This window comes from Melozone crissalis, unplaced genomic scaffold (genome assembly GCF_028551555.1).
Source record: "Melozone crissalis strain CALT ecotype California unplaced genomic scaffold, PUWL_Pcris_2 ptg000222l_1, whole genome shotgun sequence".
NCBI lineage: Eukaryota > Metazoa > Chordata > Aves > Passeriformes > Passerellidae > Melozone > Melozone crissalis.
In genome coordinates, this window is record NW_026535985.1 from 632,739 (window position 1) to 658,500 (window position 25,762).

Below are 25,762 nucleotides of genomic sequence, written 5' to 3' on the forward strand. Positions count from 1 at the left end.
TGAGCAGGGACTGAGCAGGGATTGGGGTAAAACTGAGCAGAAACTGAGGTGGGACTGAGCAGGAACTGGGGTAGAACTGAGCAGAAACAGAGCAGGGACCAAGTAGGGACCGAGAAGAGACTGAGCAGGGACCTGCCACCCCTCCAGCACACAGAGGTGCCCGGTGTGGGCATTTCACACCGGGCAGAGCCCCCTCCCCACACACAGGTGCCTTACTGCAGTTAGCAGGTTCATCAGAGCCGTCCACGCAGTCGTTGTCACGGTCACACACCCAGACCCGCGGGATGCAGCGCTTGGTGATGGCACACTGGAACTGGTTGGGGGCACAGGTCACCTCGGCTGCAGCAGGGAGAAAGGGGGGTCAGGAAAGGCAGCAGGGCAGGCAGGGCCAGCCATTCCCTTCCCCAAAAACCAGCTGTGGGGTTGGGAGGTGTGTGGGTGCTCCAGGGATCACAAGGGGCTCAGTGGAGATGGAGCAGAGCCTTAAAATGGCTCCAGAAGACTCCAAGCTGTGAGGGGACAGGGCAGAGGCCACCAGATCCCTCAGCTGGGCAACGGGCTCAGCCCAAATCCACTTCAAAGGATTTAAAGATTTCATTCCCACTAGGAAAAAGGGTAGAGGCCACCAGATCCCTCAGCCTAATCCACTTCAAGGGACTTAAAGATTTAATTTATTTCATTCCCACTAGGAAACAGGGCAGAGGCCACCAGATCCCTCAGCTGGGCAACAGGCTCAGCCCAAAACCACTTCACAGGATTTAAAGATTTAATTCATTTCATTCCCAGTAGGAAATAGGGCAGAGGCCACCAGGTCCCTCAACTGGGCAACAAGCTCAGCCCAAATCCATTTCAAGGGATTTAAAACTTCATTCCCACTAGGAAACAGGGCAGAGGCCACCAGATCCTTCAGCCCAAATCCACTCCAAGGGATTTAAAGATTTAATTCCCACTAGGAAACAGGGCAGAGGCCACCAGATCCCACAGCTGGGCTACAGGATCACCCCAAATCCACTTCAAGGGACTTGAAGATTTAATTCATTTCCTTCCCACTAGGAAACAGCAGTAGGGGTGACAGCAACAGAGGGTCTGCAGAGACCAGGGGTATGGAGAAAGCCCTGGCACAACCCAGGGAGACAAACACCCCAAGACACAGAGCTGAACCCCTCAATCTGACCCACAGCAGCTCCCAGATGACCCCCAGAGCCCCCCACTCACGACAATCCTTCTCATCCTCTCCGTCCCCACAGTTGTCCTGCCCGTTGCAGCGGAAGATGCCGGGGATGCAGCGGTTGGTGTTGGTGCACTTGAACTGGCTGGGCAGGCAGACGTGGATGTCTGGGGACAAGGTGACAATCAGGGTGTCAGCGTTCAGAAACACATAATCACGAGAATGATTCTATGCAGGGGCTTTAACTGAAGAGCTGGAGGCACCTCAGGGACACAAGCGTGGTGTTGGGAGGATGCAGGAGTGCCCAGAGTGTGCTTTAGATTTCGAAAAGAGAGCTCTGGGTGTCAGGGGTACAAACACAAATCTGACCCCGACATGGCTTCGGGATGAACATGTTTTTATATTCTATCATTATATAACTTTCATGTTAATTATTAAACTTATATTGCTCTATTGTATACATAGATTTCATCCAAGCATGGGCTCCTCATGGTCCCCCTCAAACTTCTAAGTTTCTCATGATTCTTCTCACAATTAACAATAAATATATTTAATTACTAAACAATAATCACATCTAACAATTATATCATTTATCATATACTGCTTACCCAGGTGCAATTTCACATCATCTGGCAAACACAAAGCCTAATATTTTCAGTGTCTCTTTTTAACATTTTCCAGGGCCCCACTAAGTCCAGCTTCTTTCTAATTCCCCGAATTTTATGATTTTAAAACCTATCAAGGGGGTGACAGGCAGCATCTCCATGCTGTGGAGGGTCACAGGGGGACACAGGGACCTACCACAGTTGGCCTCATCCGAGTTGTCCTGGCAGTCGTTGTCACCGTCGCAGATGAAGGCAGGGTTGGTGCAGATCCCTGTGGAGCACTGGAACTGCCCTGGCCTGCACTTGAACTCAGCTGTGGGGCAACACAGGGCCACAGGTTTGCTCTGAGGGACATTTTGAGGGCACATCTCAACCTCAAACCCCTGTTCCACCCCTCTGGTGTCATCTGGACACTCTCTGGACTCAGCATCCAATTCTGGGCTTGGGCACTGCTCCACGGGACAGATGTGTCCCGCTGCTCCCTGAATCCTGTTGTGACTGACCCTCCCCTCCACAGGGCTGTCCCAACAGCCACCCTGCACATCCTGGGACGCTCTGGGGCTGTGTCACCCCCTGGCACTCACGGCAATCCTCCGGCTCGTCCGACCGGTCCCCGCAGTCGTCCTCGGTGTCGCATTTCCACCAGAAAGGGATGCACTTGTCGTTCTTGCAGACAAACTGAAGGAGAGAGGAGCTCATGGATTTCAGGACAAACTGATGGAGTTCAGGATGGGGAGAGGGGACCCCAAAAGATTTCATCCCACTGAGCTGAGCCAAGGGCACTGATCCTGTCCCATCCCCTCTGGGCATTCCCAAATCCTGACCCAGAGCAAAGCCCTAACCCCACCCAGCCCTTGGGGTTTGAGGAGAGGGGTAAAAGAACATTCCAGAGCTGGAGGGTCTCTGGCTCCACTTCAAACATGAAGTGCCACAGGAGGGAGGTGCTGCCTGCACCCAAACAACACCAGGGAGATCATGGCAGGAGGGACACGGGCATGGGGAATATCCAGACAGGCAGGGACAGGTGGGGACAGGAAAGGACAGGAAAGGACAGGCAGGGACAGGCAGGCAGGAGCTTACCTGGCTGGCAGTGCAGTTGGACACGCAGGTTTTGCCATCACTGCCCAGGTAGAAGTTGGTGGGACAGGCACATTTGTGCCCCCCGCCCGGGGAGAGCAGACAGAGGTTGCTGCAGCCGCCGTTGTTGGTCTTGCAGGGGTGGTTGGGAACTGGGGAGAGCAGGGTGACAACAGCAAGTCAGACCAAGCTGGGGACCCTCAGGGTGGCAAGACCCTTGTCACCCTGCTCCTGCTCCCCCTGCCCAACCTGGCATCCCCCCACATCCCTTTCCTGGGGTGGTTCCCCAGCACCCCCAAGCTGTGCTCCGTGAGAAATGAAAATGAGAATTTAAACTTCTATTTCTCCAAAGTATCCAGTCTTATTTGCAAGAATTTGTACTTCTATTTCTCCAAAGTATCCAGTCTTATTTACAAGGCCACCCTTTGCAACTTGTTTCTACTTCCATTTCTCTCTCTCTGTCCCATTCCATGGCATTTCCAAGCCAGCATTTCTTATCTCAAGGTTTGCACACAGCGTGAGCTTTTTGTCAGGCTTGGAGAATTCTCTACAAATCCCTTTCCCACGTTGCTCACCGTCAGGCTGGCGGTAGGGGTGGTAGATGTGGATGTCCATGGGCCTGTGCAAGGTGCTGATCAGCAGGGTCTTGTTGGCTCCTGTTGTTTTGTGGGCTCGGTTGATGGATTTGGTCTCCCAGTCAGTCCAGTAGATGAAATCCTCGAAGAGGGTGAGCGCGAAGATGTGAGGGATGTCCTGGCTCAGCACTGAGAGGGGAATGGGTGCTCAGAGAGGGGCTGTGCCATGTTCCCCTTTCACAAAGAAGCAGCACGGACACAGAGGAGTGGCCAGAGCTGGGGACTGTCCCCAACAGTGCTGGCTCCCAGTGCCTGCACCTTCCCAAGGTGTCCTGGCACCCATGGAGCTCAGGAGCAGGCACTCAGAGAGGGGCTGAGCCACGTTCCCCTCCCAAAAGGAAGCAGCATGGACACAGAGGAGTGGCCAGAGCTGGGCACTGTCCCCAACAGCGCTGGCTCCAACACCTGACCCAGAGCTGGACCATTCCAAGGTGTGCTGGCACCCACGGAGCTCAGGAGCAGGCACTCAGTGAGGTGCTGTGCCATGTTCCCTTCCCATAAAGAAGCACCATGGACACAGAGGAGTGGCCAGAGCTGGGCACTGTCCCCAACAGCTCCCACTCCAACACCTGGCCCAGAGCCTGGCTGTGCTGACACCCATGGAGCTCAGGAGCAGGCACTCAAAGAAGGGCTGTGCCACGTTCCCCTCCCATAAAGAAGCAGCATGGACACAGAGGAGTGGCCAGAGCTGGGGACTGTCCCCAACAGTCCTGGCTCCAACACCTGGCCCAGAGCCTGGCTGTGCTGGCACCCATGGAGCTCTCACCCGTGTGCCTGTTGGAGCCATCCAGGCTGGCAAACTCGATGTAATCCTCACGAGCATCAGCCCAGTAGATCCTGCTGTTGATGTAGTCCAGGGTGAGCCCGTTGGGCCAGGTGATCTTGGTGTCCACGATGACGCTGCGGTTGGTGCCGTCCATGCCGATCTTCCCGATCAGAGAGTGGTCACCCCAGTCTGTCCAGTAGAGGTAGCTGGGGGTGAAACACAAGAGATGGTGAGCTGGAAACCACAGGAATTCCTCACTGTGAGAATCCCTGGCACAGGATGTCCAGAGAAGCTGTGGCTGCCCCATTCCTGGAAGTGTCCAAGGTTGGATGGGGCTTGGGGCAACCTGGGATAGTGCAATCCAGGAGCAACCTGGGATAGTGGAATCCAAGAGCAACCTGGATAGTGACTGCCCACAGCAGTGGGGTGGAACAAGATGGTCTTTAAGGTCCCTTCCATCCCAAACCACCCCATGGCTCTGTGATAAATGGTGGTACACAGGCACAGGGTACACAGAGAGTGGTCACCCCAGTCTGTCCAGTAGAGGTAGCTGGGGGTGAAACACAAGAGCAGGGAGATGCTGAGTTGGAAACCACAAAAATTTCTCCCTCTGAGGGTGGGGAGGCTCTGGCATGGGATGCCCAGAGAAGTTGTGGTTGCCCTATTCCTGGAAGTGTCCAAGGCTGGATGGCACTTGGAGCAACCTGGGATAGTGGAAGGTGACTGCCCACAGCAATGAGGTGGAACAAGATGGTCTTTAAGATCCTTTCCACTCCAAACCACTCCATGACTCTGTGATAAATGGTGGCACACAGGCACAGGGTAGATAAAAGCATCCAGGTGTCCCAGTGGCCAAGAGGAAAAGCTTCATCCCATCTCCCAACCTCTGGGACTACAGCCAGATGACCACAGAGCATGGAGCAACCTGGGATACAGGAAGGTGACTGCCCACAGCAGTGGGGTGGAACAGGATGGTCTTTAAGGTCCCTTCCATCCATGACTCTGTGACAAATGGAAGTACACAGGCACAGAGCAGGGAAAAGCATCCCAGTGGCCAAGAGGGAAGGCTTGATCCCATCTCCCGACCTCTGAGACTACAGCAAGATGACCACAGGGCAAGGAGCAACCTGGGATAGTGGGGTGGAACAGGATGGTCTTTAAGGTCCATTCCATCCATGACTCTGTGATAAACGGAGGTGCACAGGCACAGGGTAGGGAAAACCAACCCAGAGGCCAAGAGGGAAGGCTTGATCCCATCTCCCAACCTCTGGGACAGGAGCAAGATGATCACAGCCCCTTTCCCCAAACCCCAGGGCATGGAACACGATGGTCCTTAAGGTCCCTTCCATCCACGACTCTGTGATAAACGGAGCTGCATGGCCATAGCAGGGGGAAAAGCAAAACATCCCAGTGTCCCAGTGGCCAAGAGGGAAGGTTTGATCCCATCTCCCAACCTCTGGAACTACAGCAAGATGACCACAGGGCATGGAGCAACCTGGCATAGTGGAAGGTGACTGCCTACAGCAACGGGGTGGAACAAGATGGTCTTTAAGGCTCCTTCCATCCCAAACCACCCCATGACTCTGTGATGAACAGGCACAGGGTAGGGAAAACCATCCAGGTGTCTCAGTGGCCAAGAGGGAAGGCTTCATCCCATCTCCCAACCTCTGTGACAGCAGCCAGATGCCCCCAGCCCCTTTCCCAGCCCAGCCCAGAGCAGCAGCCCCAGTCCCCCAGGCTCTCACCCGTTCTGCACATCCACCACGAGCGCGCGCGGCTCGCGCAGCCCCGAGTTGACCAGCACGGTGCGGTAGGCCCCGTTGAGCTTGGACACCTCGATGGTGTCCCGGCCCTTGTCACACCAGTAGAGGTTTCCTCCCACCCAGTCCACGGCCAGCCCGTCAGGATTGCTGAGCCCAGTGCGGTGAAGGACCTGCCAGGAGGAGTCAGAGGTGATGGGGATGAGCAGAAAGAACCAAACCTTGATGTCTCAGTGGTTATAGCATCCCCACTCCCCAGCCCAGATCTTCTTCATCACTACCCTCTCAGGTTTAGATGGGATATTGGGAAGAAATTTCTCCCTGTGAGAGTCCTGGCAGAGGTTGTCCAGAGAAGCTGTGGCTGCCCCAAATCCCTGGAAGTGTCCAAAACCAGGTTGGATAGGGCTTGGAGCAACCTGGGATAGTGGAAGACGTCCCTGCCCACATCAGGGGAGTGAAACTGGATGAACCGAAGATCCCTTCTGTCCCAAATAATTCAATTTAAAAGCTGTTCCTCTCTAATATCATCCTAATCATTAAGAAGCTATGAACCAGCCAGGAGGAGTCAGAGGTGATGAGGATGAGCAGAGAGAACCAAACCTTGATGTCTCAGTGGTTATAGCATCCCCACTCCCCAGCCCAGATCTTCTTCATCACTACGCTCTCAGGTTTAGATGGGATATTGGGAAGAAATTCCTCCCTGTGAGGGTGGGGAGGTCCTGGCAGAGGTTGGCCAGAGAAGCTGTGGCTGCTCCAGATCCCTGGAAGTGTCCAAGGCCAGGCTGGATGGGGCTTGGAGCAACCTGGGATAGTGGAAGACGTCCCTGCCCACATCAGGGGAGTGAAACTGAATGATCTTTAAGATCCCTTCTCCTCCAAATCATTCCATTCAAAAGCTGATCCTCTCTAATATCATCCTAATCATTAAGAAGCTATGAACCAGCATTTGCCTTTTAAGCTACAGAAAGAGGGCTCCTCCCCTCCTTAATGGTATTCCTCAACTAAACGCCAGCCCCTGATTTTTTATCATGCTCACTTCATGACTCACTTTCTCTTTAATTATCCAACCCAAACTTCTGTCATTTGTATCAATAAATCCCCCCTCTTTGACAACTCCATAACTCTTCCCCCAACCTTCCTTGTTATTTAATTTTTTAATTATTTAATGTTTTAATTTTTAAAAATTATTTAGTTATTTTAATTATTTTAATTTATTTAATTATTTAATGATATAACTTACTTTATAAGCTTCTTGACCAATCACACAAAGCAAAAGCACATTGACAGCAGCTCTATCCAACCACTATAAGCACAGGTACCTTTGGTTAAAACAATGCTGCTTATTTCCAATACAATACCTGCTTGTGAGCCTTAAAGCACAACATACAGAGCTCCATTATTAAGCTTTAACTTTCCTAATATCTTGCTAGATAAACTTTCTGCAGCTTAGAGAGCTATTCAGACAAGCGTTAATACACAGACCATTGTTCTATTTGCTTTTGCTTTTCTACAGTTTAAATAATTTTTCTGCTGACCTATCTCATGCTTTAGCTCTGCTCACAGTTCTGCTGTCTCTGAGGCCTGCCTTTTGCAGCTTTCCCCAAAACCCTCTGATTTTCCCTGTAATTCTGTGGATTCCCCCAGTCCCCACCTGGACGTTGCTGCCGTTGATGTGCATGCGGCGGATCATGCTGCCCTGCGTGGTGACATCTGTCCAGTAGATCATCTGCTCCCTGTAGTCGAAATCCAGAGCCACGGCGTTGTTCAGCCCCTGGAGAGCAGGGAGGGAGAAGGGTTGCAGCAGCTTCAGTGGCTGCCATGGGCTCTGGGGGGTTTTATAAAGCCCACAGCCTCGCTGCCTGCTCCTTGCTCACAGTGACCTCCTGACATTTAGATGGATCTGCCATTCCCCTGAGAAGCCAAAAGCCAAAACTCCTCCAGCGGGCAGCTCCTCAGGGCTTGCTCCATCCCCAAATCCGCTCCACATGAGGCTGCTGTGCCTCCTGCTCCCACTCATCCCTCACCTGCTTGAGCAGAGTGTAGTTGGAGCCATCCAGGTTGAGCTTCCTCAGATAGTAGCGGTTGGCGAAGATGAGGAAAGGCTCTTCATCTGCACAGGGAAAGAGGGGAGAAAAGTGGCACAAGGGGAGCACTGCTGGGACGTGGGCAGAACCCTGCAGACCTGCCACCCCTCCCTCATGAGCTGGGGGCAGCCATTCACCCTCCATCTCCAGCACCAGGAGCATCCCCACGGTCACCAGGAACACCCTGAGCTCTGCGCCCACACCTGGCTCTCACCTGTGACAGCCTTGCAGCTGGTGGGGTTGTCAGGTCTGAGCTTGTAGCCCTCAGTGCAGAGGCACTTGTAGCTGCCCAGGGTGTTGATGCACTTCTGGCTGCAGGGGTAGGTGGTGGAGCACTCGTCGATGTCGATGCACGTCTTCCCGTCGTCCTTCAGCCGGAATCCGGGACGGCATCTGCACTGCAGGAGCAACCCGGAGCTGTCAGACACCTCCAGGGGAGGAGGTGGCAGGTGCTGGGAGGTGACAAGTGTCACCATGGGACATGCGGAGTCAGCAAGGACAGCTGAGATGCACAAACAGTGCTTGAAGGGCCAGTGTCACGTCCCTGGCCCAGCTGGCACAGGACAGACACAACCCGCAGAGGAGGAGGAGGAGGAGGAGAGGGAACAGCAGGAGCTGTGCCAGGGGAGGTTTAGGCTGAATATCAGGAAAAGGTTCTTCCCCCAGAGGGTGGTCAGACAGAAAAGGTTCTTCACCCCAGAGGGTGGTCAGGCACTGCTGGCTGGAACAGCCCCAGGAGAATTTGGACAACTCTCAGGCACAGAGTGAGATTGCTGAAATCTCCTGGTACAGGACAGACACAACCCACGAAGGAGGAAGAGGAGGAGGAGGAGGAGGAGAGGGAATAGCAGGAGCTGTGCCAGGGGAGGTTTAGGCTGGATATCAGGAAAAGGTTCTTCCCCCAGACACTGCTGGCTGGCACAGCCCCAGGAGCATTTGGACAACTCTCAGGCACAGAGTGAGACTGTGAGATCTCCTGTGCAGGAGGAGGAATTGGACTTTGTGGGTCCCTTCCAACTCAGGGCATTCTGTAATTCCACAATCTCTGCAGCCAACCCCCCCCCCCCCCCCCCCCCCCCCGTTGCGGAAGATGAAACAGGAAAGCCTTATAAATATGATTGCCTGGCAAAAGATTTTGAGAATATAGAAACTATCAGCGAGATTGAAATGAAAGCAAGCTTTGAGATCCCTCAGTTACTGAACAACTGGAAAACAACGGTGTGGCCAGCTGAAGGTAATCCCCTTTTGATGGAACAACACCCTCTGCTTGCAGACAGCTCCAAGGGGCAGAGCAGACCCTGCTAGCTTGGCAGAAGAGGCCCAAAGAGGAGTTTTTAGGGTTTAAAATGTAACACAGTATGGTAACGTAGTGATTCTTATAGGCTGTATGGAAATGCTATAGGATTTGTGTATTGTACTAGATTGGTTAGCGAGAATCAGAATATTCAACACAGAAGATGATTTATTGTATTGTAACGGGAACCTCGCTCTCTCATCCTCTTTACCACTCTCTTTACCTCTCTCTCCCTCTCTCAGGCCTGCTCTGAGCTGTGCCTGGCAGCTCCCAGCAGCTCCCTGCACTTGGCCCTTTGCAATAAACCCCAAGTTCCACGCCCTGGCTTCAGAGATCTCTCATCTCCATCCATCCCGACCGTGCAAACCCCCGTCGTTCCTACACCACCCCGTGTCCCCCTACCTTGTACCCAATCTTGAGGTCCTCACACTCCTGGGAGCAGCCACTCAGCTTCTTGTTGAGGCACTCGTTGATGAAGCAGTTGAGCTCGTCGGAGCCGTCGGCGCAGTCGTTGTTGTTGTCGCACAGCAGCGCCTCGGAGATGCAATTCCCGTTCTTGCACAGGAAGAAGGAGTCGTTGCACTTGTTCTCTGCAGAGAGGACGTGGCAATGATCAGTGCTGGGATTCCATTATCCCCCCCAGGACCCCAGCATGACCCCACAGGTACCTGGGCTGCTGCAGCGTGGGTTTTTGGGTGCCTCATCCGAGTGGTCGTGGCAGTCGAACTCGCCGTCGCACTCCCACTGCCGGTTGCTGAGGCAGCGGCCGTTCTGGCAGCGGAACTCGTGGGGGCCACAGGTGGGATATTCTGGGGGAGGGTGGGGGGCTCAGCCAGCAGCCCACCCTCCTGGGGCTCCCAGAGCCACTGTGGGGATGCTCAGAGAGTGGAACCATAGAGCCAAACCTTCCTGAGCTGCTGGGAGTGATGGGGACAGCACAGAGCAGCTGGCGTGGGACAGGGCTGCCCCGCACACACATGGAACTCTCTGTGGGTTTGGATCTCTGGGTGGGTTTGGATGTCTCTGTGGGTTTGGATCTCTCTGGGGTTTGGATCTTTCTGTGGGTTTGGATCTCTCAGGGTGGGTTTGGATCTCTCTGTCGGTTTGGATCTCTCTGTGGGTTTGGAACCCTGGGTGGGTTTGGAACTCTCTGTGGGTTTGAATCTCTGTGGGCTTGAATCTCTCTGTGGGTTTGGAACCCTCTGGGGTTTGAATCTCTGTGGGTTTGGATCTCTTTGTGGGTTTGGATCTCTGTGTGTGTTTGGATCACCCTGTGTGGGTTTGGATCTCTCTGGGGTTTGAATCTCTGTGGGTTTGGATCTCTCAGTGGGTTTAAATCTCTGTGTGGGTTTGGATCTCTGTGTGGGCTTGGATCCCTCTGTGGGTCTGGATCTCTCAGTGGGTTTGGATCTCCCTGTGGGTTTGGATTTCTGTATGGGTCTGGATCTCTCTGTGTGGGTTTGGATCTCCCTGTGGGTCTGGATATCCCTGTGGGTTTGGACCTCTCAGTGGTTTTGGACTTCTCAGTGGGTCTGGATCTCTCTGTGGATTTGGATCTCGGTGGGTTTGGATCTCTCAGTGAGTTTGGAACCCAGTGGGGTTTCGATCTCTGGGTGGGTTTGGATCTCTCTGTGGGTCTGGACCTCTGTGTCAGGGCTGGGCCGCTGCCCTCCACTCACAACCCCTTTCTGCTGCCTCTCTGGGTTCCCTCTCACCACACTCACACCAAACCCCTCTGGGGTGATGAAACCCCTCCCAGGGCACTGTCCCAAAGCCCATGAGGACCCAGCAGGGCCAGTCCCCACCCAGGGTCCCACAAACACCCACCACATTCCGGGGACTCATCGGAGCCATCACCGCAGTCGTCGTCGTGGTCGCAGACAAAGTGCTTGGGGATGCACTGCCGGTTCCCACACATGAACTCCCTCTCGTCACAGGTGTTGTTGTACACTGCAAAGGGGCACTGTCACCACCAGCCCCTGGCAGCCCCCAGCCTGCCCCAGCCCCCAGGCACTCACAGCAGCCAGCAGCGAGGGTCTCATCAGCCCCGTCAGCACAGTCCTTGTCGCCGTCACACAGCCAGCGCTCCGGCACGCACACGTAGGTGCCAGGGCACTGGAAGGATCCTGAGCTGCAGGTGGTGAGTCCTGGGGAAGGAAAGGGCAGGATGTGTTGTGGTGTGATGTAACAGCCTGTTTTAACCTCTCCCTTCCCCTTGCTGAGTGCTGTCTGTCAATCTTGGCATTCCAGAAGGGTGTGGAGTGATTGGTGAAGTTCAAAAGATGCCTCTTAGCCCTGGGGGACATTGGGCCAGCCAGGTGTCCCTTGTCCACCCCCTTACCTGGTTGGTGGCTCCCTACCCCTTCCCTGCCCCTCTCCCCAGGGTTAAAAGGCACAGCAACCACGGGGTCAGGGAGTTCTGTTGGAGCTGTTGCTGCATTCAGAGGCCTGTGGGCCAGAATAAAGCTCTGGATCCAAACCCTCCAGCAGAACCGACTCCTTTCCTTCACCACTGCCTTAAAGCTTCTCCAGCAGAGGTAAACCTGAGCTCCTGCACGCCTGGACTTGTCCCAAGCAGCCAGCTGCAATATCCAGCTGGCCAAAGGTGTCTCTGGGGTGAAACCACCACAGCTGCCAACTTTGGTCAAGCAGCAAGGGCTGGACAAACCCAGGCATGTTCCATCCAGCTATATTGGTATTTAATTCCAATATTTTGGTGCCCAACGTGCGACAGCTCCATCCTGGGGATGGATCAGTCAGGGAAGAGACCCCTGAGGTGGCACCCTCACTTTTGCTGCAATATCCAGCCAGCCAAAAGGTGTTTCTGAGGTGAAACCACCACAGCTGCCACCTTTGGTCAAGCAGCAAGTGCCAGAGGAGCCCAGGCATGTTCCATCTGGCTATATTGGTATTAATTCCAATAAGGATGGAGCCCCATCACCCCACTGGTGGAGCCCCAGCAGATACAGAGCTCAGTGAGACCACAGGTGGGAGAAGGGATGGGCAGAGGCAGGAACACGGATGTAGGAACATGGAGATGGGAGTAGGAAGGGATGGAGATGGGGAAGAAGGGCTGGAGCAGACTCACGGCAGCGAATGTCCTCATCAGAGCCATCCCCACAGTCATCAGCCCCATCACACACCCAGAGCTTGGAGATGCAGCGGTGGTTGTTGCACTCGAACTGCACGGGGTAGCAGAACTTGTCTGGGGGAGGAGAAGAGGAGGAGATGGAGGTCAGAGGGAGGTGATAAAGGGAGGAGACATCAGCAGAGCATGGCCAGGCTGGGCCAGCTGGTTCCAGGAGAGCAGGGGGTGTTGTGGTGTTGTGGTCCCATAGGGATGGTGTGGGACTCGCTGGTGTGGACCTGAGGAAGATCCCCAGCTCCTGAGCTCTGTTTGGGGCTTGTTCCAGGAGGTTAGAACTAAAAGTGCAGCTGAAGGGAGCCATAACTGGTCCCATTCAAAAGGGCCACAGACATTTGTGCATGTGCTGAGCAAACCAGCACACGAGGACATTTACACTGGTCACAGCTAAAAGCACAAAAGTGTGGAGTAAAACCACAAAGGGGGAAGAATCTTGGGTCTGTCCTTGGCAAATGGATGTCAGGGAGAGAAGAGGGTCCTGCCCACCCTGCAGCACCGCCCCGTGCCCCAGCCCAAACCCTGAGTGTCCCCACCCTGCCGCTCACTGCACTGCGCCTCATCCTCGCCGTTCTCGCAGTCATCCTCCTTGTCACAGGTCCAGGTCATGGGGATGCACCTCCCACTCGGGCAGGCAAAGTAGTTGGATGGACATTTGGGCTTCCTCCCACCTACTTTGTGATGGAAACATCAGTGAGGACGACAGCACAGCCACGTCCTGCCTTCCTCCCAGCCCAGAAATGAAGGATTCCTCCCCAAAATCCCCCTGAGGTCCCAGCTCCCTCCAGCACCATCTATGCAGGAGAACAACAGTCCCAGTGGGCAAACAGAACCTCCACAGCCCAAGCAGACCCCAAAGGGGCATCCCTGCCCCCCAGAGCCCCCTGTGCCCTCCTGCTCTCACCGGGGCAGTTGCGCTCGTCGGAGAAATCGCCGCAGTCGTTGGCACCGTCACACACCCAGCTGGGGGCATAGCACAGCGACGTGTGCTCACACTTCTGGAACGTGGTGCCCTTCACCCCCAGCTTGAAGTAGCTGCTGCAGTCGGTGGCAGCTGAGAGGAATCACAGAAGGAGCTCTGGTGACACAGCAGGAACCAAGGCAGAAGCCCCCTGGTCTGGCTCCACCATGTGGCACTAGACCCTGCCCTGCTGCTAGAGCCCCCCACACCCCACAAACCCCCAGATGTGCCCCACACACCCCCAGATATGCCCCACACATGCCCAGAACTGCAGGGATCCATCAGGTTTTGGGGTGCTGAGCATGGCACAGAGGGGGTGAAGGGGTGGGCTGGGACCTTCCTCCTTCCCCAACCCATCGCAAACCCCAAACCCCAAATCCCAAATCCCAGCTCCCTGCTGCCAGCCCCGAGAGCAGGAGCATCCCCAGAGCTGAGGAGGTGGCAGCAGCTGGGCACTCACTGCAGTTCATCTCATCAGATGCATCCTCGCAGTCGATGAACTGGTTGCAGCGGCTGGAATTGCCGATGCAGGTCCCGTCCCGGCAGCGGAATTCGGTGGCAGCACAGCTGGTCTCTGCCAGGGGGGAAAAACCCCCATAATCCATGAGGGAGGGTCTCCATATGCACATCCACACCTCCCTAATGCCCACACAGCTCTGGGATGCTCAGAGTGCCCCCAGACCCTGCCTGGCTCACGCTCTCCCTGGCACAAGCAGAGCTGGACAGGACTCTGAGGAGCTCCTGACTGCCCCTGTCACTTTGGAACAGAGCAGTGTCACAGACAACTTTAATGAAAAATCCTTTCCTTAGGATTTTTCCTCCTGAGAAGCTGAGAGGCCTCAGGAACAAAATATAAACAATGATTATCTGCTGCTGTGGAATGAAACAGGTGCATCTGTGATTGGTCTCATAGAGTTGTTTCTAGTTAATGGCCAATCACAGTCAGCTGGCTTGGACTCTCTGTCCGAGACAGAAGCCTTTGTTATCATTCTTTGCTATTCTATTCTTAGCTAGCCTTCTGATGAAACCTTTTCTTCTATTCTTTTAGTATAGTTTTAATGTAATATATATCATAAAATAATAAATCAAGCCTTCTGAAACATGGAGTCAGATCCTCGGTCTCTTCCCTCACTCAAGGACCCCTGTGAACACGGTCACAGAGCTGACCCTGCCTGAGCCCCTCTCCCTGGCACAACCAGAGCTGGACAGGACTTTGAGGAGCTCCTGACTGCCCCTGTCAGTTTGGAACCAAGCAGATCCTGCCTGGTACAACCAGAGCTGAACAGGACTCTGAGAAGCTCCTGACTGCCCCTGTCACTTTGGAACTGAGCAATCCCACCCTGCAGCCCCCAAGGGAATGCCTGGGAGCCATGAGGACCAGAGACATTACACCCCTGGCTGTCAAACCCCTCTCTCTGGGAAGCTCTGAGTGCTGCACGCCCATACCCAGGAGTTTTTCCTCTCAGCTGTCACCGCGAGCTTTACAAACCAGCGCAAGCTTGACCTTGACTCTCCGTTAAGCCCTGGCTCTGCTCTGCTCCTGTCAAGCTGACAGTAACTCCTGCCTGAAGCTGCTGTCCCTGTCCCAAGCAGCTGCCAGGGGCTGGCTGGGGGCCAGGCAGACACTCACTGTTGCAGGGCACCTCGTCCGAGTTGTCCCCGCAGTTGTCCACGCCGTCGCACCAGTAGCGGCTGGCGACGCAGCGCCCGTTCATGCAGTGCAGGAAGCCCTTCTTGCACTTGCGGCTGCCTGCCGGGGAGGAAGAGGAGGAGGAGGAAGAGGAGAAGGTGAGGAGAAGGAGGGCAAGCACCCCTGAGGGTATCAGATATTTGGGAGCTTCCAGCAGGGGAAGAAACCACAAAGAACCAACAGGGAACCTATTCCTTTGTGCAGAAGGATTAGGGAACCTATCCCTTCTTGCACTTGCAGCTGCCTGCCAGGGAGGAAGAGGGTGAGGAAGAAGAGGAGAAGGAGAGCAAGCACCTCTGAGGGTCTCAGATCCTCAGGGAGCTTCTAGCAGGGAAAAAAACCACAGAGAAGGATCAGGGAATCTATTCCCTCTCAGATCCTCAGGGAGCTTCCAGCAAGGGAAGAAATCACAGAGACGGATTAGGGAACCTATCCCTTCTTGCACTTAGAGTTGCCTGCCAGGGAGAAAGAGGAGGAGGAGGAAGAGGAGAAGGTGAGGAGGAGTAGGAGGGCAAGCACCCCCGAGGGTATTAGATCCTTGGGGAGCTTAAAGCAGGGGGAGAAACAACAGAGAAGGATTAGAGAACCTATTTCTTCTTGCACTTATGGCTGCCTGCCAGGGAGGAAGAGGAGGAGGAGGAAGACAAGAAGGTGAGGAGGAGGAGGGCAAGTACCCCCGAGGTATTAGATCCTTTGGGAGCTTCCAGCACGGGAAGAAACCACAGAGAAGGATCAGGGAACCTATTCCCTCTCAGATCCTTGGGGAGCTTCCAGCAGCGGAAGAAACCACAGACAAAGATCAGGGAACCTATTCCCTCATGCAGAGGGATTTGGTTTAGTTTGGTGCCACAGTTGGTATCTTCTTCCTCACAAAGGAGGGATCTACCTGGGATCACCTCTCACCTCCTCCCTGCACTGTGCCTTGCTGGCACTCCCAGCTCCTGCTCTTCTAACACAAGCACATTTTCTGCCAAGGTGTGTGGGTGAGCAAGGCAGCAAGAGGAGGAACCTTACTGCAGTAGGACTGCTTCTCGTCCGACTTGTCCTTGCAGTTCACGACGCCGTCGCAGGTGCGGCTGAAGTCGATGCATTCTCCATTCCCGCACTCAAACTCCTCGTGCACGTTGCAGGTGGAATTCACAGCTGGAAAGAGCACTGCAAATGTCAGCTCTGCCAGGCTGAGATCAGCCTCACCCCTTCCTCTCCTCATTCTGTCCCACCACCCTCACCTTTGCAGGTGAAATCCTCCTGCAGGACGCGCTCCCCGCGGCAGGAGCAGTTGACGTGGCCCTTGGGGGTGAGCAGGCACAGGTCCTGGCAGCCACCGTTGTTCACCCGGCATGGGGACAGCTCACCTAGGACAGAGGGACACTGGTCACACCAGGGATGGACCCAGCAGACCCTGCTCCTCCTCCTCCCTGCGGTAGGATCCCTCCCCAGGGTCTTCCCATGGGGCTATGGAGGGTGTAGGGGGCTGGAGGAACCTGGTCTCCCCAGATTTTACAAGGAAAAGCGGGAACAGGGCAAATCCTCTTTGTCTTCAGCCTGCACTGGGTTTGGGGATGGACAACTCTGGTGTGAGAGTCATGAGGGGGCAACAACAAGCTGGGAAGGACAATGGGATGATTCCAAAAGGGCTAGGAAGGATGAGGGGATGGATTCCCAAAAGGCCAGAATGGACAGAGAGATGGGTTCCCACAGAACCATTGAAGGATGGTGGGACGGATTCCTGAAGAGCCAGGAAGGACAATAGGATAGGTTCTCAAAAGACCATGAAGGACGGTGGGATGGATTCCCAAAGGACCATGAAGGACATTGGGATGGGTTCCCCTTCCCTAACCCTGCTGCCAGGCTGAGGAGCAGAGCTCAGGGACCCTGCAGGGACCCCAGAGGGTGCTCACAGCTGTCGGTGTCGTTGGCCACGGCGATGATGCCCATGGGCTGCTGGGGGATGTCCACTCTGAGCAGCTTCATGTCGGTGCCCACGTACTTGTTGGCGCGCTGCACGGCCCGGCGCACCCAGTCTGTCCAGAAGATGTAATCCCCATACACGGCCAGGCCAAAGGGGTGCACGGGCTCCGACTTCAGGATCACCTGCCAGGCGCAGAGTCGTGGCATGAGTTGGGTTGGAAAGGGTAAAGTCATCTCTTCAAACTCATCTCGTTCCCACATGGGTTGATACACCTTCCAGAGATGCTCCAAGCTCCATCCAACCTGTTCTTGCACACTTCACAGAAACCTTGAGGTTGGAAAAGATCTCCCAAGATCAAGTTCAACTTGTGACTAACCCTCTCCAGAGCACTCAGTGCCACAGTTACAGGGCACAGTAACTGCCTGAGGCTCAGTCCAGCAGTTCCTAGGACACCTCCAGGGATGGTGACTCCACCACCAACCAGGGCAGCCCCTTACAACGTTTAGAAATTCCTTCTCATGTCCAACCTGGGCTCCCTGCCTCAGTCCAGCAGTTCCTTGGACACCTACAGGGATGGTGACTCTACCACCAACCAGGGCAGCCCCTTCCAACATTTAGAAATTACTTCTTGTGTCCAACCTGAACCTCCTCTGATGCAGCCTGAAGCCAAGTCATCACTTCTCAGGGACACAGCCCAAGTGGGAGCAGGAGGAACCCACTTTGGGGTGCAGCCCCAGAGCCCTCCAAACATAGAGTGACCTCCCCAGCCCCAGGAACATCTCTGCTTCCCTCTGCCCACACTCCAGCCCCATTTTGGACACCCTCCTCCCCATCTCCCTGTCCTAAGACTCACGTGGCGATGAGAGCCATCATATTCACAGCGCTCAATCTTGTCCAGGGTGGCATCAGAGAAGTAAATCTTCTCAGCCTTGTGGTCGATGGCCAACCCGTTGGGCGTCCGTATGTCCTGGTCGATGATGATGAGGACGTTGGCGCCGGAGAGGGTGGCCCGCATGATGCTGGGGTGCTGCTCGTTCCAGTTGGTCCAGAACATCAGGCTGGGAGGGGAGGGACACAAAACACCTTTGGAGCACCAGCTCAGCCACGTCCAGGCCTGCTCAGCCCATCCCTCCACGGCTGGGGGCTTCCAGGGATAAATGGGACAACATTCCCACATAAAACGAGTGGGATGGGGGTGAATGAGGCTGCTGCACCCCATGGATGAGGATGGGATAGCGGGTCTGGGGGGGACACAAAACACGTTTGGAGCCCCAGCTCAGCCACATCCAGGCCATCCCTCCATGGCTGGGGGGCTTCCAGGAACTGGGGGATGCATGGGACATAAAACGAGTGGGAAGGTGCTGCAGCCAACTGGGAAATGTGGCATTCTTTGGATGGGGATGGGATAAGGGATCTGAGAGGGACACAAAACACCTTTGGAGCTCCAGCTCAGCCTCATCCAGGTTGGCTCAGCCCATCCCTCCATGGCTGGTGGATGCATGGGACAACATTCCCACTAAAACCAGTGGGAAGGGGGTGAATGAGGGTGCTGCAACCCATGGATGGGGATGGCACAGGGGTTCTGAAGCTATTTATGGGGAGGGGGCTACAGGGTCCTTCCTCCCTGGGAGTCCTGTGCTGGGATCCAGAGCTCCCTCCCCACTACCATGAGGATCCCTGGGGATGCTGGCTGGACCCTCAGTGGTCACTCACTTCTGGCACTCGTCCAGCACGAAGGCCCGGGGGTGGTCATCCCCTGACATGGTGATCACAGTCTCCCTCTCGAAGGCCCCCAGCCTGCTCTGGTCCACCGTGTGCCGGGTGATGGTGGACGTGGTGTAGCTGGTCCAGTACAGGGTGTCCCAGCCACGGTGGTAGGCCAGTCCCTCCACTGAGCCCACGTCTGTGGGGACAGAAAAGGTCACAGCCAGCCCTGAGCATGGTGTACAACTAAAAAAGTATTTAATTTTTACAGTATAAAGTAAAAAAAAAAGTGTTTTAAAAAGGTGTCTCTGGGGCAAAACACCACACACCCAGAGAGCCAAAAGTGTCTATGTGTGAAACACCATATTTCAAGCTGGCTAAAAGTGTCTCTGGGGTGATCCAGCCAGCCAAAAGTTTCTCTGGGGTGAAAACACGACACATCCAGCCAGCTAACTGGGATGAAACACCACACACCCAGCCAGCCAAAAGTGTCTCTGGGGTGATCCAGCTGGTCCAAAGTGTCTGTGGGGTGAAACACCACACATCCAGCTGGCCAAAAATGTCTCTGGGGTGAAAACACCACACATCCAAGTGTCTCTGGTGTGAAAACACCACAGATCTAGCTGGCCAAAAGTGTCTCTGGGGTGAAAACACCACAGTTGCTGCTACTTGGTTCAGCACCACGGGCCAGACAAGCCAAGGTACGTCCTGTCCAGCAATATTGGTAATATCCCAATTGAGAACCCCCTGCCACTCACTCTCCACGATGGTCTTGCGCCCCGTGCCATCGTCATTGATCTGCTGGATGTTCCCGAAGTGGATGTCGCTGTAGAAGATGCGGTTGCTGCCCTTGGAGCCGTAGCGATAATCGAAGGCCAAAGCGATGACATTCTTCATGTGCTCGGCGTCCTCGAAGGGCTTGATGGGCGCGTTGAGGTTGTTCTCATCCGACAGGTGGATGCTCTTGAGGATGGTGCGCTCCGAGTAGAGCAGGTACCCGTCGTAGTCGCGGCAGCTGACACCGTCCTCGGAGAGCATCCCGTGGGCGCAGGCGCACGTCCTCTGCCCGCCGCCGCGGAACAGGCACAGCTGCTGGCAGCCCCCGTTGTTCTGGGCACAGACGTTGGTGCCTGGATGTTGGGCAAGGTGAAACAGGAAAGCCTCATAAATAGGATTGTCTGGCAAAAGGTTGTGAGAATATGGAAGCTGTAAGCGAAATTGAAATGAAAGCAGGTTTAGGTGAGCCAGGGAGGATCGTGGATGGACAGGCACACAGACAGACAGGTGAGGATGTTGGGGAAGGTGAAACAAGAAAGGCTTATAAATAGGATTGTCTGGCAAAAGGTTGTGAGAATATGGAAGCCATAAGCGAGATTTAAATGAAAGCAGGTTTAGGTGAGCCAGGGGGATCACAGACAGACAGACACACAGACAGATACACAGACAGACAAGGTGAGGACGTTGGGGGAGATGAAACAAGAAAGCCTTATAAATAGGATTGTCTGGCAAAAGGTTGTGAGAATATGGAAACTATAAGCTATAAGTGAGATTGAAAGTGAAAGCAAGCTTTGAGATACTTTAGCTACTGAACAACTGGAAAACAATGGTGTGGCTGGCTGAAGGTGATCCCCTTTTGATGGAACAACACCCTGTGCTTGCAGACAGCTCCAAGAGTCAGAGCAGACCCTGCTAGATTGGCAGAAGGGTCCAAAGAGGAGATTTTAGAGTTTAAAACTACTCCAAAGAGGAGTTTTTAGGCTTAGCAGAAGGAGTCCAAAGAGTAATTTTTAGGGTTTAAAATGTAACACAATATGATAATGCAATGATTCTTATAGGCTGTATGTAAATGCTATAGGATTTGTATCTTGTACTAGATTGGTTAGTGAAAATCAGAATATTCAACACAAAAGAAGATTTAATGCATTGTAATGAGAACTTTGTCCTCTTACCCTGTTGAAGATTGCAATGCAAGTTGTTTTCAATTACCATCTGTATGGCAGATTATCTTTTGTCAAGTGAGCAGTGTGCTTTATCTCTCTCTTTGAGTGACCACATTCACACCTCCCTCAAGAGAGGACATCAGCTGATAACAGCTACTGAATGTCACTGCATGGCTGATAAGAGCTACAGCTTCTCATTGTGAGATGCTTCGCACAGGGGGAGGAGCCAAGCATTCCTACCTGGATACAATCTGAGATTTCAAACATTCCTACCCAGATATAGTCTGAGATTTCACACATTCCTACCTGGATATAATCTGAGCTTTCAAACATTCCTACCTGGATACAAGCCGAGATTTCAAACATTCCTACCTGGATACAATCTGAGATTTCAAACATTCCTACCCAGATATAATCCAGAGGTTTTGAGACACCAGCACAGCTTCTCCACTGCTTTCCCCAGAGGAGCAGCAGTTGCCTTTTCTTCCACTGGATCTTCAGAGGAAGAATAAATCCTTCTGTACAGGACCCCCTTGCTCCAACAGAACGACCCCTGACACTGCAGGAGGGCTGCAGCCACATTTCAAATGGGACTGCTGCCAAAACCCCAACCCACAGGGTGTCAGGTTGGGTTCTGACTCTGTCAGGCACTTTCAGTGCTCAGCACTTCTGGAGGACGGAACAGGCTCAAACCATGGAGGAAGGAACGGGCTCAAACCACAGTGCAACACAACTCCAATGGGGATGGAGTAATCCCAACCCTATTCCCCACATGAAGATCTGCCCCCCATGCTCAGACCTACCCTTCTGCCGGGCCCGGTTGAAGACTTTGATGTCCTTGAGCTGCACACCAATCCCAGTCCTCAGGGACACCGACTCGGTGGCGTTGTCCTTGTTTCCTCTTTTGATGGAGCCGTTGGCGTGGGTCCTGAAGGAGAACACGGTCACCAAGGACCCTTCCCCACCTTCCCACCAGCTCCCCCCATCCTCCACAGAGCCCCCAGCCCCTTTGGCACCTCACCTATCACTCCAGTAAATGTATTCCTCAAAGACTGACACGGAGAACATGTCCATGTTGTTGCTGGACAGGACAACCTCTCTGTTCTCACCCGTTTCCAGGTCAATCCGCTCGATTTTGTCTGTCCGGGCATCACACCAGTACAACTTCCCATCCTGCAGGGGTGAGACAACATCCCAGTTGGTGTGGGGGCAGCACCACCCTCTGCACCTCTGGCAGGATGTCCTGGGGTTCAGAGCACCTTGGAAAACCCTCCTGAGACCCTGGAGGCCCAAGGCGGGCAAGCATGTCCCCAGCAGCAGGACATGGCCACAGAACCATTCAGGGACCATCCAGGGACCATCCAGGGACCCTGGGGACTGGTGCCATCCTCCCAGGTGCCAACTGTACCTCGTAGTCCACAGAGATGCCGTTGGGCCAGCTGATGCTGACATTGACCAGCACCATCCTCTCAGTGCCGTCCAGGCGCGAGCGCTCGATGCGGGGGTACTGCCCCCACTCTGTCCAGAACAGGTACCTGAGGGGACAGCAGGGATGTCACCACAGGTTTGTCACCACGAGCAGCATTGGACCTTTGAGTAAAGGACAGACACCACCCCATTCATCCCCCACACTGGGTTTCAATCCAGACCCTGCACACCCACAGACATCACATGCTCTGCATCTCCATCCCTCCCCACATCCAAACTCCTCTGCTCTCCCTGGGGCTCTGCCCAAAGCTGAATCCACTAAGGATGCTCCACTTGGATTTTCTGAGGTTCTGACACCCACCAGGTCCCAAGGGGCCCCCAGGGAGTTCAGCTCATCAGTGAAAAGAGGATTAAATCCAAGGTTTGGACTCCTTGGTGTAGCGAGTCCTTCCCTGCTGTGTGCACACATACGGCTCTGCTGGAGGTGCTGGTGGTCTCACCCTGTGCCCACCCCACAGGTGATGCCCCTCTTTGGGGCAGCATCTCACCCCTTCTCTGGATGGACTGTGATGGCCCGCGGCTTGTCCAGCCCCTGTGAGATGACCACGTATCGGAAGGACCCATTCAGCCTGGCCACCTCAATGACATCAAAGCCCTGGTCCGTCCAGTAGATGTTTCCTGCAAGAGGGGATGGTGAGCCCCCACACAAGCCCCACTGTCCCCCCTGGCCCTGTCCCCAGAGCCCCATCCCACCTGCAATCCAGTCCACAGCAATGCCCTCCACGCGGCCAATGCCGTTGGTCACCACATCCTCACGCCACGTCTGGTCCCTCTTGGCTCGACTGATGGTGCTCAGGCCCATGTCCACCCAGTAAATCGTGTCATTCTCTGAGAGAGGGACAAGGAGGGAGGAGTGGACAAGTCAGTGACCACCTCTGGTCACTCCAGAATGGTAAAAACCTCCACCCTGGAGCCCTGAAATTCTCCCTCACGTGGCGCTGCCAAGGGGGCATTCCAGGGTGCCAAAAGGGTGATGGTGATGTCCCCCTCATGCCCCCCATCCCCTGTTCTGTCCCCAGCCCCCCTGTCCTGTCCCCAGCCCTGCATCACCTGCATGGAAGTCGATTCCCACAGCCAGGGAAGTTCCCGACACCGGCACCAGAGCGTCCGACTTGTCATTGGGGTCCAGGGGGATGCCCCGGATCCCCTCGTGCACTGAGTACAGCAGGAAGGAGCCAACACCTGCAGCACAGGTGTAGGGACAGTCAGACACACCCCAAAACCCACAGGCTGTCCCTCCACCATGGGAAATTGTGACAGGAGAGGAGCATGAGCTTGGCAGCGTTCTGCAGACGCAGCAACACTGGGGGCTGCAACCCTGGCACAATCCTGGTCCTGCCCTGCTCCAGGGGGGCACAAGTGAACCCCTTTCCCACCACCCACCACCCCCACCCCCTTGGCAAAGGCTCCACAGCTCATCTGGGTCAGGGCAGCACTTGTTATTCAGCCCCTGCCCTGACCCAGATGGTGCAGAGCTCTGCCAAACCCCCCCGAAACCACCCAGAACATTTTGCACACAAACAGCCTTTGAGAGAGAGGCCCTGGCAGTGCCCGAGGGGATGGCACAGAACAAAGTGGGCATGGGAGATCTGCAGAGTGAGGGATGTGCCTGGCTCTGCTCCCAGTGTGCCCAACCTGCTGCCCACAGCCAGGGTGTCACCTCTCCCTGGGAGGGTCACAGGATCACAGAATCAATCACAGAATCACAGAATCAATCACAGAATTAATCACAGAATCAATCACAGAATCAATCACAGAATCAATCACAGAATCACAGAATCAATCACAGAACACAGAATCACAGAATGAATCACAGAATGAATCACAGAATCACAGAATCAATCCCAGAATCACAGAATCACAGAATCACAGAATAAACCACAGAATCACAGAATCATGAGGTTGGAAGAGACCTCTAAGATCATCAAGTCCAACCTATGCCCTAACACCTCAACTATAGCACCAAGTGCCATGTCCAGCCTTTTTTTAAACACATCCAGAGATGGTGATTCTGCCACCTCCCTGGGAAGAGCATTCCAGTACTTTATTATTCTTTTGGTGATAAATTTCCTCCTAATATCCAATCTATACCTTCCCTGACATAGCTTGAGACTGTCCTGTCCCAATCCCCTCCACCAGTGGCCCCACACTCATCAGGGACAGCCCATGCAAGGGGTCTTGATGCCACCTGAGCCCACCAAGCCCCCCAGTGTCCCTCTGGTGCCCTGCAGTGATGGACACAGAGCATTGGGGAGGAGCCCATGAGCAGCCAGAACAAGGGGCCACCAACTCAGATGGCCACAGGCATGGTTGGGGTGGCCAAGGGGTGACTCAGGGAGGGGACAGGGACAAGCACACACCTTCACAGGACTGCTGCCCACTCTTGAGGCTGTAGCCTGCAGTGCACATGCAGGAGCGGGAGCTCTCCGAGGTGGGCAGGCACAGCTGCGAGCAGTCGCCGTTGTTCTGGCTGCAGGGGTTGGTCCCAGCTGTGGCACAGAAAAGGGGGTGAGGGGCTACAGGGGGCACCCACCAGGGCTGGGACAGCTGGGGCAGCACCCACACGAGGTGTGAGTGCCCTGCACCAGCCAGGGATGGGATGGGATGGGACCCAAGGGATGGGATGGGATGGGATGGGATCCATGGGATGGGATGGGATGGGACGGGATGGAGAGAGCAGCCAGCACAGGCTTGGCACAAGTGAAAGGGCAAGGCTTGGGCCAGCTGCCAAGGGGGCTCCAAGGGATAGAGCCACGACAGAGGGGCTGAGCAGCTGCTCGGGGGTCTCTGCATGGGATTTCTGCCCCAGGAGCCCACACTGACCTTGCTGGATGCTCTCATCGTACACCTTCATGTGCATCACCAGCGTGGTGCTGTTGCGCAGCACCGTCACCTCCGTGCCGTCCTTCTTGTTGCAGGTGCCCATTCTCTCCGAGGCCTGGTCAGCCCACCACAGCTTGTCCCCTGTGGTGGTGGGGACAAAGCAGGAGCATGTGGCACACTGTGGTGGGCAGGAGGGTTTGGGAAGGAGCAGGAGACAGGGAATGGTGTCCCCCCTCACCCATGATGGCCAGGGCGGTGGCCTTGCTCAGCTGGCTCCTCAGGGACTCGATCACCTCCAGGTTGCTGCCATCCAGGTCACACCTGTTGATGGTGCCGTTGCCAGAGCTGATCCAGTACAGTTTGCTCTCCGGGTAGTCGATGGCCAGGCCTGGAAAGGATGGGAATGTCACCGGGCTGGTGGCACGCAGGGACCGCGACAGATCAGGAGGTGGGATGGGATAGGATCCATGAGATGGGATGGGATGGGATGGGGTCCATGGGATTGATGGGATCAATGGGATCAATGGGATCAATGGGATCAATGGGATGGGATTGATGGGATCAATGGAATGGGATCAGCAAGATCAACAGGATCCATGGGATAGGATCCATAGGATCGATGGGATGGGATGGGATAAGATGGGATCAATGGGATGCTATCAATGGGATCAATAGGATCAACAGGATCGATGTGATCAATGGGATGGGATCTA

At 54.7% G+C, this 25,762-nt stretch overlaps 1 protein-coding gene across 1 annotated transcript in view; it reads right to left on the reverse strand.

Moving 5' to 3' along the window:
• Positions 1-25,762, reverse strand: part of LRP1 (LDL receptor related protein 1) — a 120,313-nt gene that overhangs the window by 20,721 nt on the left and 73,830 nt on the right. Inside the window, exons 32-66 of the mRNA XM_054294216.1 lie at positions 25,288-25,437; positions 25,050-25,190; positions 24,587-24,715; positions 23,277-23,408; positions 22,920-23,054; positions 22,715-22,844; positions 22,147-22,273; positions 21,760-21,911; positions 21,542-21,666; positions 19,557-19,928; positions 18,808-18,997; positions 17,948-18,152; positions 17,084-17,276; positions 16,412-16,537; positions 16,197-16,325; positions 15,123-15,242; positions 13,953-14,066; positions 13,436-13,585; positions 13,080-13,202; positions 12,478-12,594; positions 11,408-11,536; positions 11,217-11,339; positions 10,058-10,198; positions 9,792-9,979; positions 8,310-8,493; positions 8,036-8,121; positions 7,663-7,782; positions 5,997-6,184; positions 4,252-4,457; positions 3,426-3,614; positions 2,854-3,002; positions 2,358-2,451; positions 1,970-2,086; positions 1,216-1,335; positions 217-339 (exon numbers count right to left, since the gene is read on the reverse strand). Coding sequence (XP_054150191.1) covers positions 217-339; positions 1,216-1,335; positions 1,970-2,086; positions 2,358-2,451; positions 2,854-3,002; positions 3,426-3,614; positions 4,252-4,457; positions 5,997-6,184; positions 7,663-7,782; positions 8,036-8,121; positions 8,310-8,493; positions 9,792-9,979; positions 10,058-10,198; positions 11,217-11,339; positions 11,408-11,536; positions 12,478-12,594; positions 13,080-13,202; positions 13,436-13,585; positions 13,953-14,066; positions 15,123-15,242; positions 16,197-16,325; positions 16,412-16,537; positions 17,084-17,276; positions 17,948-18,152; positions 18,808-18,997; positions 19,557-19,928; positions 21,542-21,666; positions 21,760-21,911; positions 22,147-22,273; positions 22,715-22,844; positions 22,920-23,054; positions 23,277-23,408; positions 24,587-24,715; positions 25,050-25,190; positions 25,288-25,437 — 5,217 coding nt within the window. The remainder of the gene's footprint in view (positions 1-216; positions 340-1,215; positions 1,336-1,969; positions 2,087-2,357; positions 2,452-2,853; positions 3,003-3,425; positions 3,615-4,251; positions 4,458-5,996; positions 6,185-7,662; positions 7,783-8,035; positions 8,122-8,309; positions 8,494-9,791; positions 9,980-10,057; positions 10,199-11,216; positions 11,340-11,407; positions 11,537-12,477; positions 12,595-13,079; positions 13,203-13,435; positions 13,586-13,952; positions 14,067-15,122; positions 15,243-16,196; positions 16,326-16,411; positions 16,538-17,083; positions 17,277-17,947; positions 18,153-18,807; positions 18,998-19,556; positions 19,929-21,541; positions 21,667-21,759; positions 21,912-22,146; positions 22,274-22,714; positions 22,845-22,919; positions 23,055-23,276; positions 23,409-24,586; positions 24,716-25,049; positions 25,191-25,287; positions 25,438-25,762) is intronic.